Here is a 13,894-nt window from a genome sequence, read left to right on the forward strand (position 1 = left end):
TGCTCTAAGACAGATTTTATATACAGAGCACTAAGTTAGGTATGCAATTTTACCTATATGTTCTCAAAAATTCTAGTTTAGCACTTCTTAGTTGGGATTCAGGAATCTGTGTTTTAACAACTCCACCAGGTGATTCTCATCATGAGAGAAGGTTGGGAAACACTGTACTAGAGTACAGAACCATGTCGCAAGTAGGTACAACTTTTCCCAAATTAGAATTTCCAAACTGCCAGTTAGAATTCAGTGTTTACAGAAAGAGACCCTGAGATCATCACCTATCTATAGTCCTCATAAGCCTAATACCACTGAGCTACCCATCACAGGTAAGGACACGGAGGTCACTCATTTAAAGATGATAATTATTGTACAAGCCTTCTTAGGATATATTCAGGAATTGCGTTGAAATCAGAAAAGCTCCAAGCACAGACTAAAATCTTAAAAGCTGTAACCTGGCAGATTCATCCCTTTCTCATGGCACCGTGCCTGTTTCCTTCCCGATTGCCCCCGGGGACCATTTCCAGCTTTTTAGGTCACCCACTGCTCCCGGCTCCTGCTCTTGTGACCTCCGCTCTCATGTCTTAGAGCGCACACGTGCACGCCAATGACCCAGGGGATGGTGTGCGCGTCGCTGGCTTCCATCTGAGCACCTGCCAAGGAGCCCCTCCGGCCCCAAGAATGCGGCCACGGCGGGTGCTGGGAAGCAGGGCCCGGGCGCTCACCGGCCTCCCTGCTCGGCAGGCCCAGCGCCGGGCAGAGTGGACCAGCCCGGAGCAGAGAAAGGGCCGCCTGCCGTTGTCTGCAGCGAACAGCGCGGCAGCTGCAATCACTTCCAGGACACGAACCTGCGGTGAATCCGCTACAGTGAAGGCGTGTGTTAGGAGTGTGCTTCAGATTTATGGTTTCAAACAACAACTTTCTTTCCTAATGTGCATTTTATTTATTTGTTTATTATTTATTTTTATTTTTTTAATATATTTTATTGACTTTTTACAGAGAGGGAGAGAGATAGAGAGTTAGAAACATCGATGAGAGAGAGTCATCTATCAGCTGCCTCTTGCACACCCCCTACTGGGGATGTGCCCACAACCAAGGTACATGCCCTTGACCGGAATCGAACCCGGGACCCTTCAGTCCCCAAGCCAATGCTTTATCCATTGAGGCAAACCGGTTTCGGCTTAATATGCAATTTAAAAACTGAGCCTCTTCATAGTAACACAAGAGCCTGGATTTAGTCAACTCCAGGGAATGTATCATGTTGCATACTTAGGAGGGTATAAACTATAAGACAGCATAAGGAGATTTATTCATGGCGGTAAACAAGCTGGCAATTTGTTCAAATATATCATCTTCACGTACAGTCATATTTACAATATGCTTGTCATATCTAAAAGGACACATAATCAGAGGCATGAGATAATTCGCCCACGTCTGGAAAATGTTAGTTTGCTCCTGACCTTGCGGGTCGCAAATGGTGTTTATCACTATTGGTGTAGTCACGATTTCTCTCTACAATGACTATATCATCTATAGAAATGTGTGGAACAAAAATATTTCTCATGATCTTTAAAAACTGAAGAAAAAAAAATCTCCAAAAACTTCAGATGAGCAGAATAATCATGAATAAAAATAAACTGCAAGACAAATCTTGTATTCATACCCAATAACAGCTCCCCCTCCTCTCAGTGGAATGACCCAATTCAAGGGGTGCTGCCCAGCCTTCCATGAACGGGGCAGCTGCCTCAAACCGGTTACACCAGCAGTCGCCAGCCGGTGGTCCACGGACACTGGTGGCCCGTGAGGTCTGAAAGGGTGGCAGCCGCTGGGTTACACAGTGCTTCTTACATGATGTAACAGTTTATTCACGTGCAATCATTTAAGTTTAATTGTGCGTCAAAACTAGTAATTTTTCCTCAACAGTGAAAAAAAACTATCTTCTTATTTCACTATTTAAAAAAAAAAATTAAAAAATAATCTGATTCCCCAAAGAGCTTTTTCATCCAAACTGTTTTAAATTTCAGCCCAATTCTTTCCTCTGGGTGGGAAATGTCTCGAGCAGCGTTCCCTTACAGAATGTGAAATTAGGTACAACATCCAAGGGAGGGAAGGGAGAGATGAAATATGAAGGAAAAATATGACGATGACAAATATGATACCAGTAAGTAATTTAACCTTATTGTGAATCATTTTTCTTCCCCATCTTAAAAAAAATTACTCTAAACTCTCCTGAAAGATAGCGGAAGACACTGGCAGGATAATTGGTTTGTAAACATAGCCCACATATCCACTGCAAATATGACCTCTGTGGGCCAATGACGAACACCCATTTCCACTAAAACCTGATGTTAGGGAAGATCTCCAAATGAAATTACTATTATTATTTCCTCTTATCTACCAGCCAGAGTAATGGCTCTTAAAACGAGAGCGCTCTGGCGGACTAAAAGTTAGGAAATGTGCCAGATTAGACTAAATGCCGTGGGCTCCTTGAAGGCATTAGGAAGATTGAGCTGTGACCATTAAGAGCACTTTTAGGAAGAGCACAGACTACCCCATGTGGTATCTCAGTTAATCCTAAGAAAACTTTTTGGGGACCAGAGAAAAAACACGTATTCATCATTCAAAGGTTTATAAAATAAATATTGGTTGAATTTCATTTTTTTTTTTTTTTAATGAAAGCAATTCTTAGATAGTCTCATGGGTATAAAACTTTACAGCGGAGTTAAAATAATGGCCCACAGAACACGTCACAGTAAGTATTTTCCAATCAATGTCAGGTATCCAGTAGGGACTTTAATGGGTATCATGACTCTTCCTCTTAATGAGTGTATAATAAAAGCCTAATATGTTAGGTGTCCAGTCATCCTGTCAGCTGTTCAACAGGTCAAAGTGTAATATGCTAACTATATGCTAAGGCCTCTCAACCACTCACTATGACGTGCACTGACCACCAGGGAGCAGACGCTGTAACCAGTAGGTTAGCTTGCTGCTGGGGTCCAGCCAATTGGGACTGAGCGAGACAAGCTAGACACTCCCTGGAGCCCTCCTATGATCCCTCCCTGATGGTCAACTTCCCACGTCCCTCCCTGGCTTCTATGGTGCACGGTGAGGGCCCTTGGCCTGGCCTGCACCCTTTCGCAAACCAGGACTCCTCAAGGAATGTCAGGGAGCCGGTTTGGGCCCAATCCCACAGGCCAGGCCGAGGGACCCCATGGTGCACGAATCTGGCCTCTAGTTCATTTAATAACTGATAGCCCTGGGCGGCTCGGCTCAGTGGACAGAGCCTCCCACTGTGGACTAACAGGTTTCAGGGTTCAGTTCTGGTCAAGGATACGTACCTCGGTTGCAGGCTCCATCCCTGGCCCTGGTCACAGTACATGCGGGAGGCAACCAACTGATGTGTCTTTCTCGCATCAGTGTATCTCTCTCAGCTCCTGCCTCCTACTCTCTAAAAATCAATGAAGAAATACCCTGGGTAAGAATTGACAAAAATAAGATAGTTTCCTCAAAAAACGCTGATAGCTTCTGTTGGCAGCACATTGGTGATTTCACAATTAGCTGGTGATTTCATGATTGATCACGCCTGTGTAGTGGAGTGAGTGATTGATCTAGGAAATGTAGCTTATTCAACGACAAGGAGCAGCTCAGAAGTTAGCAGACATGATGTCCCAGTAAATGTTTACTAATAAAGTTGGAAAAGTCCTATTGTATTTTTAAGTTTCAATGTATTAGAGACAATCTCGCGCTCATAATATATGTACCAAAAAATTCTTGAAACATATTTTGATTTAGGACAAATATGTTCTTGACCCACTAGGACAAACCCAGCTGGCCACCTGTTTATTTAAATAAAACTTTATTAGGATACAGCCTCACTAACACTGCCCTGCGATCACCTCACGTATTGTCTAGACTCCAGTGTTTCCCAAACTTTTGGCATATGTGTACCCCTTCTATAATTTTCGTAACGCTGAGTACCCCTCATACTCATGAGAACGTAGAATTAGGCGCAGCTAAGCACGGTGCAGTGCATATCCCCACCAAACTCTGGTGCAACGCGTACCCCCACCAAACTCTTCCCGTGCCCCTGGGGGTACGCGTACCACCCTTTGGGAGACACTGGCTAGAGGGTGCATTATTACGTCAGCACAACTGAGCCATTGCAGCGAAGACCTTCCAGCCCAGAAAGCTGACACAGTCACTGCCGGACATTTAGCTAAAATGCTGGCTGGCTTCTGCTTCAGGCCATCACAGCACTGACTGTGCCGACCGAAACCCCCACCCAGAGGAAGCCCATCTAATGTCCTCACTGTCTTCACCAACCGTCTTCCCAGAATAAAACCAGCTCTCCCGATGGGGGAAATGTGTTTACATCACAGTCACCTACAGAAATGCTGGGCTAGAAAGTGTACCCACCTGCTGTCGCAGGTAACGTGCTAATCCACGAGCAATAGGAAATATCTAAACTGCACATGTACATCACCTGGAAGAGAACTCTTACAGAAGGAAGTACAATCACCTGTTATCAGACAGAATCCGTGGAATAAGCCCAAATCACGACGCGCAACACACAAAAAATGCCCAAGTCCTGATACACAATAATGCATTATCTATAAACCTCATCTATTCTTCTTCTTAAGTTGTAGAAAATGCCAACTATAATTACAAAATACGTATTCAAAACATGTAAACCACCAATTTTCCACTTGTAAAAGGCTGATTCCAAAAGCAATTTACTTTATGATTTACTTAAGCTCCGCAACTACATTAAAATATGATAGTATATACACAACAGCTTGTTAACAAGATTAACATAACATTAAAACCATAATGTGGCTCTTCAATTATGGATACTTAAAATTAAAGCTAATCCTCACAGTACCAATTTTTATCTCCTAAATAATTTTGGCTATTAGCTGCTCATTCACAGTCTGCATCGACAGAGGCACGTGCTCTGGAGCGGGCCGAGACTAGCTTTGGGAGTAAGAGCAAAGCTGCCTCCCCTGCTTCCTCGTCGCTCACACGCAGCTCCTGCCATTAACGGGAAAATACATTTGTTTACCTTGGCTCGATGCCACTTCCGCCGCTGCCAATGTCGCTGTTTTAAGTACAAGCACCCTCTATGCCAACAGTACATGTTTTCTTTTCTGGTTTTGTCATTCTCGATGTATTACGCGGTCATAAAGCGGCAGTTACGTATTTCATTTTTTTCTTCTGTTTTCAAACAAAGATTTTTTTCTGGTACATAGTAGGCACCTCATTGAATAAACCAATGCTTAGATTAGTGGATATAATTATGCATTTTATAGATATATAATGGAATTAGACTATGCCTGACTTCACCCGTGTTGTCGCACAAAACTTGTAATTGATAAGTATGTAATCAGTGACTCTCACAGTCAAGTTCAAGTTCAAAGTGCACAGTAGAGGAAAAGATTGTAAATGAACACAGTTCCAAAGTCATCTAGGCCAGGTGCTGCCTAAATTCATACATAACCCAGAATGCTAGTGCCCAGCATCTATTTGACTTTGTTAAACATTAGCTAAGAATTAATCTGAGACTTATCCCCCGCCTCCCATCAATGGTAAAAACGTTCATTTCTCTTTGGCCCATCGGACACTCAATGTCAAATCTTGCTCTCACTCTCCCCTGAGGAAAAGGAAAGTAACATCCCTTACGTATATGGTAAACAGGTAACCCAGATCGCTGTGTCAGTGTGTGTGTGTGTGTGTGCACACACGTGTAAAATGTGTCTGCACATGTATGCTCATATTACACAAACTACATAAAGTTAACGCCATCACCTATATATTCAAGTAAGATACACGGCACAGACTGTGCTGAGATTATCACGTTCCCAATGGCCACGCTGTATCTTCTAAGCTGCATCCTCATGTTTGTGAGGGGAGTTGAGCATCATGCTCTACAGCAGTGGTTCTCAACCTTCCTAACGCCGTGGCCCCCAACCATAACATTGTTTTCGTTGCTACTTCATAACTGTCATTTTGCTACTGTATGAATCGTAACGTAAATATCTGTGTTTTCCGATGGTCTTAGGCTCTACAGCAGGGTCGTCCAAGACCATCGGAAAACACAGATATTTATATTACGATTCATTACAGTAACTAAATGACAGTTATGAAGCAGCAACGAAAACAATGTTACGGTTGGGGGCCACCACAACAGGAGGAGCTGTTCGACAGGGCTGAGGCATTAGGAAGGTTGGGAACCACTGCGCTAAAGCAATATCGGGCCGCCAGGAGTCACACAGGCCTTAGATCAGAAGCTACCCAGGCCAAGTACCACCGTGTGCCAGCAGAGGAGAGAGATTCAAGATGCCACTCTTCAGATTCGTGCATCTAGAAGGGGAACTAAAACAACGCATTCTTCAGACGTCTCTGAACCACTGTGGAGGCCTCAGGCTTTCAGTGAAATGTTGGAGCTACATTCCTTCTGCCTCCCACTCTGCGAGTCTGAAGTGCAGAAACTCACTGGATATGGACGCGACTGCACACTTCTGAGTTCCTCTTTAGAACGTGTTGCATCTCTTAAAACGGTGTCCAAGTTTAAACAGATATACTTTAAATTTTAACTTGGCGTTCATGGTGCGGGTGGAACGACTATTACATACACCAGGAAAAAATAGCCCGGAAAAGGAACTGTGCGACCCAACATCGCCATCTGGTGGCCGGATTCCTAACACGTGACAAAGTCCAGCCCAGGGGAGAGGATGCTACACTAAATCCACGTCACCTAAATCCACGGCTCTCACGGAGCGGGCGTGGCTCTGCACGTAACACACTAGCCCCTAACCGGCAATGTCTGCACTCCAAAAAGGTCGCAGATATTCTCCCCAGAGAGGGCTGTCCATGCATCCAACCAACCTATGTGTTTGGGTATTATTATTGTCCAAAAGCTTTGCATCGCATGTTTATATTTCTTCTTCATGAGCCATATTCTCTACGGGCCTTTGTGTTTCAGAATTTGAAAACTCCCTCTTTCTCAAGTTATTTGGTTCAAATACCTTCCCACGTGGTAGCTCTGTTGTGCACGGCCCTCTACTTGCCCCTGGGACGGAAAAGAGGGAGGTGCCATGTTAAAAAGCAGCCCGCCCTCCCCCGCCATGTGCAGAATCTGTCACGAGAGCTAAGACGGGTGCAAATTTCATGCGGAAATCAGATCGCTTTGGCACAGCCACAGGGTTGAGTTGGCAGAGATAAGGAGAAAGTGTGATGAAAAGAAGTTGAGAATTTTACCTCTAAATCCACTGTTATTATACTGTAGTCAGAGATTTAAGCTGGAGACGATGCATTCTTTTTCTGCCCTGAGAAATCTTTTTTCTGATCTCTTCGTTTTCATAAATCCTGTGCGGTATTTCCACACAGCTGCGGAACTACCATGAGCTCAGACAAGACACATTCCTGCGCCACTCTGCACTCTCAGACGACCCTGAGGTTTCCCAGGCAAGTCCATCATGTCGGACACGTGTGCACTCTGAAAGCGGCACTGGCCGGGGAGCCTCAGTGGGTTGAGCATTGCCTCATGCACTAAAAGGTCGCCAGGTCAGGGCACAGGCCCAGGTTGCAGGCTGGACCCCAGTCGGGGTTGTGCAGGAGGCAGCTGATCTATGTTTCTCTCACATCGATGCTCTTTCTCTCTCCCTCTCCTTTCCTCACTCTCTAATAGCCAATAAAAATCTAATTTAAAAAATAAAACTGAAATAAGCACTATAGCTCATTAAATAAGAGTAACGTATACAAACATTTTAAAACTTCATATCTTCACTTTATTAATATGTCATCCATCACCACACTTTCTCTCCTGTGGCGAGCAGGCACGGCCATGGCGCACTCAGCCCCAGGCACCTCATGTGCCGCGCCAGCTCAGCCAGGTTCAGTGACCCCGAGAGGGGGAGGAGAGGGATGGAGAAAAGACAGACAGGAGAATGAAGCTGGTCTGGGTGGGACGTTGTCTTCTCTGATGGAGTGCTAGCGACAGTGCCACGGACCACCAGCCGTGTCTTTATCTTATAGCCGATGCCACGAGGCAAAGGAAGGGTGTGGTCAACATGTTGACAACACTCTCGTGGGTTTCAATCCTACTCAACCACATGCACCTGAACTCTATCCAGCCCACGTCGCTCAGGCACGGGGGCCAGGTGTTCCGACCACAGGTTCAAGCTCAGAACCACAGCTGTGGGCTGTCACGGTGCTGGGAGGCTCTGCCCTCCAGGCTGGGACTTGCATGTGGCCATGAGGACTGTGCCCTCTCGTCAGTCTCGTCAGCCTGTTCGGACGCTGTGGCCGCGCCCCACACCTCTCAGTTCTCCACAGAAGGCCTTTTAAGCCGATATCACCAACAAACAGTAAGATTAAAAACAGGCTGAGCTGCAGTCACAGTTGGAGTCTCATCTCTGGTCTTGACCACTTATCCTACTGCTCATGTCATTTCTTTCCGCTGTTTCCATCTCTCACTTCATTCTAATCATTCATCAAATGCCCCCGGTACAGAAAAGTACCTGTAAGCACATCACCCAGATGTCACACCCTCTGTGCTCTGGTTTATTCCTACCTTTCTCTCTACTTTTCTTACGTTTAGTGGACATCACGTTCTAATGTAAATTTTTTCCCGTGGTGTTTTCCACTGAACGTCCTAACACGAGAACTCTCATGTCACTAAAAGCATCATGTTAGAGATCATTTAAATAGCCAGATAGAGTGAATGATGCTACCCCTTTCCATCACACACACATATATACACACATCTAGAATAATAAAAGCGTAATATGCTAATTAGACCGGACGTCCTCCCCTCCAAAGCCGCAGTGGGCAGGGGCCGAGGCAGGGGCGGCAGAGGTCCCGGCCACGGCGGTGGGGGTGGGGGCAGGGCCAAGGCTCTCGTACGAATTTTGTGCATCGGGCCCTACTATCTACATACGACGGCATAGTACATATGTAACATGTCCATGACCTTATACTTTCCTTTAACAGCAGACAACTAGGTTCTACCCTGTTTGCTCACCATCCTGTTCTGAAGTGTGAGGAACAGCCTGCCGCATAACGTATCTCAGGAAGTGCAGTCACTGCTGACAGCGGTGCCTTAGGCTCCTGGTGCATACTGGTGCCATCTTGGCTTCCAGGCAGCAGCGACTTCCGGGCCCCCGGCCTTCCCGAAGGCACTCAGTCTCCCTCTCCTCCCGCTGAACTGCTGTGGCACCGACGGCCAAAAATGAGGGCTGCTGTGTTTAGCTTTTAGAGCTGAATGCTTTCCAGGCTTACTTCAACCTCCTCTGCCAATGACCCGCTGAGTAATCTTTCCAAACATGCCATGCACATGCAATGCAACATACTGATGTTGTCTATTAGTTCTGTGCCACATCAAGTTGTTCAACAAAGCCAAAGCTTAGTGATTGATTCCTTCAACGACTTTTGAGCTTATCATTTCTCTCCTCATCAAACCTCCAAAGACAGTCCCTCCCACCATCTATTGGACTTGGGATGCTTCACAGACATGAATTTCCTTTATTTTTTTTTTTAAGAAATATATTCTATTGAATTTTTTACAGAGAGGAAGGGAGAGAGATAGAGCTAGAAACATCGATAAGAGAGAAACATCGATCCACTGCCTCCTGCACACCTCCTACTGGGGATGTGCCCACAACCAAGGTACATGCCCTTGACCAGGATCGAACCTGGGACCTTTCAGTCTGCAGGCCGACGCTCTACCCACTGAGCAACACCGGTTAGGGCATGAGTTTCCTTTAGTATTTCTCGCGGTGAGACTATGAGGTCATCTCTTCTTTCCAAACAGCAAACCGCTGCCTCTCCACCATTTCCGAGGAATCCCACGCATCCTGGAAGGTGCGGGCTTTCTGGTTGGGGTACAGCTGCGCGGGGCCGTGCAGGGTCCACGCTGGCAGCGCACACCGGAGCGGGGAAGGCCCAGGACACCCGGGGCTCCGGCGAGAGAGTCCGGCCGCCTCGCCGCGTCCTCCGCTGGACGCCGAGGGCCGGGGGTCCTCCTCCGGGGACGGCAGCCGCCCCGCCTCGCCTCCCTGTCCGGCATCGCCGTTCACTCCGCCTCCCGGGCAGGCTGTGCTCTCACCCGCCTTTTGCTCCTCGTGTTCTGAGCGTGGGGGGTGCGGGCCGGCGGGCGGCAGACAGCGGGCACAGGTGACCGGGACGGGCTGTGGGCTGAGGACGCTGCGGGAGCCGCCACCCTGCACGTCTGTGTCCAGATGAACAGCAGGTGCAGCTCCGCGGAGCCCGACGGGGGGAGCCAGCGCGGCCCGGCAGCGTGCGCTCCGCCTGCACGTTATGGGGGCTGAGGCCCCCGAGGACGGCACTCGGGGCCCTTGGCCTTCCTGTAGGACGGCAGATAGCGGGTGCTCGTGACTCTGCTGAATTCCTGATCAGGGTGCACACCCACCCGGTGGGAGAATGAGGATTCCCGCCCCTTCCTCCCTCCTCCTCCTCCTCCCCCTCCTCCTCCTCCTCCTCCTCCTCCCCCCGGCCGGCCTGTCCCCTGGCACCGCTCCCGGCGGACAGGACCTCAGGGTGAGGGAGGAGGCCTGCTGCAGGTGCTCAGCGCAAACACCCAGGGCCAGGCCCGTACACCGCGCTGTTCACCGCCTTCATTTCATCTATTTTCATGTTTCATTGATGTCAGAGAGGAGGGGAGAGGGAGAGAGAGAACCATGGACCGGCTGCCTCCTTCATGGCCCCCGACACTGGGGATGGAGCCCACCGCCCAGGCCTGTGCCCTGACCGGGAATCGAACCCTGACCTCCTGGCTCCTAGGGTGACGCTCAACCACTGCAGGGCCACTATTCACTGTTTTTAGTCCTTCAATTATTTAACTGTTTTGCGATTCTCAACATTACCAATAACGTGTGTGTGTGTGTGTGTGTGTGTGTGTGTGTGTGCAGTGTGTGGGAGCCATGTAAACGGGGTCTGTGGCCCAGCAGCTCAGAGGGACCCGATGCCCCCTGGCTCGGAGCATGGGCACCGGCCCCTCGGACCCGGTGCCGGGTGTCTCTCTCGCCGGCTCAGCTCTCCTGGCTTCGGAGCACGCGTGCTGCCCAGAGGCAGGGGTCCCGGTGCCGCTGCAGGGACTGTCACTTCGGGCGGTTCTCCCGGGGCGCGGGCTCCTCTCCTCGGAGACGCCGGTGCTCCTGGGAGCTCCTGTCCCCTCGCCCTGTCCGCCGCCCGGTGCCCGCTCCCTGAGGGCCTGGCCTCAGCTCGCCTCTGTCTCCCCGCACCGTCCACGCTGCATCACACACTGCGGGGGCCGCGGGGCTGCCGGACAGAGGCCGGTGTGCACGCCTCGTCTACACACATGACGGTCACAGAAAGGACGTGTCCGTGTGCAGCCGTGCTGGGGGGAGAGGACGCAGCTCCAGGGAGACAAGTCCCGCCTGAGCCTCCGCACAGTGTCTTTCACCTGATGCTCAGCGCACTGCGTGTTCCATGCCTGCACCTCTCCCAGACTGACTGCGTTCTACGGAGACACCTCTCCATTGTGTGCTCCCTTTATTTCCCCTCCTCCTCCTCTTCCTTCCCCTCCTCCTCCTCTTCCTCCTCCTCCCCCTCTTCTTCCTCCCCCTCCTCTTCCTCCTCCCCTTCCTCCTCTTCCCCCTCCTCCCCCTCCCCCTTCCCCACCTCCTTCTTTTTTTTAACAACAAGACGTTAAACAATAAAACAGGCTCCTTTGCTCCAGCCGGTAATTTCTCCGAACCAGCCATAGATTATTCCTCCTTTCGTGACATCATAATCATCTATGCAGAAGTACCATGTATCTTTGTGTAGAAGCTACTGTTTCCATTAAATTTAATTACCTCCCCCTGTGGTTTTAAATAGAAGTGGCTTCAAAATGAGGGCAGCTTCTATTAAATTTAATTACTTTCCCCTGCTGCTTGCCTGGTAACCGCCTGGCAGCCCGCCTGTGAGCCGGCGGAGGGGTAGCGTGGACTGGCGGGAGCAAACAGGCCGCCGCCTCCCGCGCTGCTCCCCCCACTTCCCGGGCTGTTTAGCTTTGATTTAAGATCCTGAGGAGGGCGTGGGCCCGGCTAGCAGAAGGTGCGTCTTGAAAACCCGTTTGTTTCTGTGTCACGGGCGAAGGAGAGGGAATCGGGCCATTGCCGGGGTCTCCTCGGCGGCCAGCTCAGAGGCTCCGCTCAGGGCATCTAAGTCAGGATCGTCGGTGGGCGGTGAGCTTTCTATACCCACCCTGCGGCTAACGCCTAGTGAAAAGCCTTCCTTGACCCTGACCAGATGGATTTCAATACTGCTTGCTAAAAGCATAAATGAATAAATGAAGAAGAAGAAGAAGAAGAAGAAGAAGAAGAAGAAGAAGAAGAAGAAGAAGAAGGCGGCATCAAGCGAGGGAAGAAATTCAAGGAAATATTCACAAATCGTAACGTGCGAATGCGGAAAAACCACCGGCGGGCTCATTAAAGACACCGTCTTTGGGGGGAAAAAGCAGTGAGTCCACGTGCACTGGGCAGTGTGAAAATGTCAGTCTGTTTTAAAATACCATGCTATCAGCTAATGCAATATACAATTTTAAATACCTCCTTTTTAATAAAATATTAATTAGGAGGAAATGGTGCCCGTTCGACCCCCCTGGTGCTGTTTACTTTGTTGCAGACAGGCGGAATTCGGATGAACGGCACTTCCATCCGGCCCCACGGTTCAGGATAAATATAAAACCAGACACCCCTTAAGCATTTCAAGTAACAAATTAAACATTTACATTTTTTACTGTGCACTGAGGCTTAACATTTATGCAGCTTCAAAACCAAAGTACAGCCTCCAGGGAAGTCTCTCCCTGACAAATTAATACCTCAGAGAGCGGGGCTGAACGGTGGCAATGCACTCATTTGTTCCCCCAATAATGAAGAATGACTTTGTCTTCACCACATCTGTGACTGTTGCCATGGCGACCCAGCCTTACCTCACTGCTTCTCGGAGGGCTCCTCGCTCACCCAGCGTCGTGTGCTTGATGTCATCGAAATTATTCTCCAGCTTCTCGCAGTCCTGCAACATATTAACCAACGCATCAGTCCCCCGCATCCGGGGCGAACACTGTGCCTGTGCAATTAGGAAGAAATGGATTGTATATTGATGATGGACTCCTGAAAGAGGCGCACCGCGGTAACTGGGTAGGATTCATTGAAATTGACAGTGTGAATGCCACAGAAACCAAATAAGAACGTCTTAGGATGCGGCTGTGACAGAAATCTTTTGACCAATTTTCCAAAATGGGGAATAGAGAAGAAGAGAGTAACGACCAGTTCTCTGGACTCGTCTCCAGCATATCAAAGCTAATTTAATTCAAAAGAGAACGTCAATAAAGTCAGGATAAATATTTAGTTCTAAATGAATTAGAACTTACCTCGATGAAAAGATACAGAGCCCGGATCTAATCTACTAATAAAAAAAAAAGGCTCCCACATATTGGAACTGAAATTGTATAAGATCTTTAATAGCAATTATATATATCAAATGTTTATTTACATTTCTTATCATTAAGTGACATTATATTAGGTTCTTAGCATTCCTGGGTTAAATTTTCTTAAATTTTATTTCAATTTTAACTATTTTTTTTAAATTTAAAACTTAATCTTACATGACCCTAGTAAGTTTTAAAAACATTATATATAGGATTAAACTTTAGACTGAAAAAATATATCCATAGGAGATTTTAGCATTTTAGACTTCATGTAGAATTTAGTTGGATTTGATCATAGAATTTAGTGTTTTAGTAAATTTAACAAAGAGCAAAACTAAATAATCAAATTTTAAACATTAATGTGTTCTCTGTATTCTCAAATTTGCACACAGTATGTTGGATTTTAGAAAATTACAGAATTTATATTAATAATTTCCAATGTCTAAG

The 13,894-nt window shown here is 47.8% G+C and overlaps 1 protein-coding gene across 2 annotated transcripts in view; it reads right to left on the reverse strand.

The window, feature by feature from the left end:
* DPYD (dihydropyrimidine dehydrogenase) overlaps positions 1-13,894 on the reverse strand; it is a 319,614-nt gene that overhangs the window by 257,349 nt on the left and 48,371 nt on the right. For both annotated transcript variants that reach the window (XM_045586822.1, XM_036452548.2), the window contains exon 3: positions 12,950-13,032. In XM_045586822.1, the coding sequence (XP_045442778.1) occupies positions 12,950-13,032 (83 nt within the window). The remainder of the gene's footprint in view (positions 1-12,949; positions 13,033-13,894) is intronic.

The sequence above is a fragment of the Pipistrellus kuhlii genome, unplaced genomic scaffold, assembly GCF_014108245.1.
Source record: "Pipistrellus kuhlii isolate mPipKuh1 unplaced genomic scaffold, mPipKuh1.p scaffold_m20_p_24, whole genome shotgun sequence".
NCBI classification, from domain to species: Eukaryota; Metazoa; Chordata; class Mammalia; order Chiroptera; family Vespertilionidae; genus Pipistrellus; species Pipistrellus kuhlii.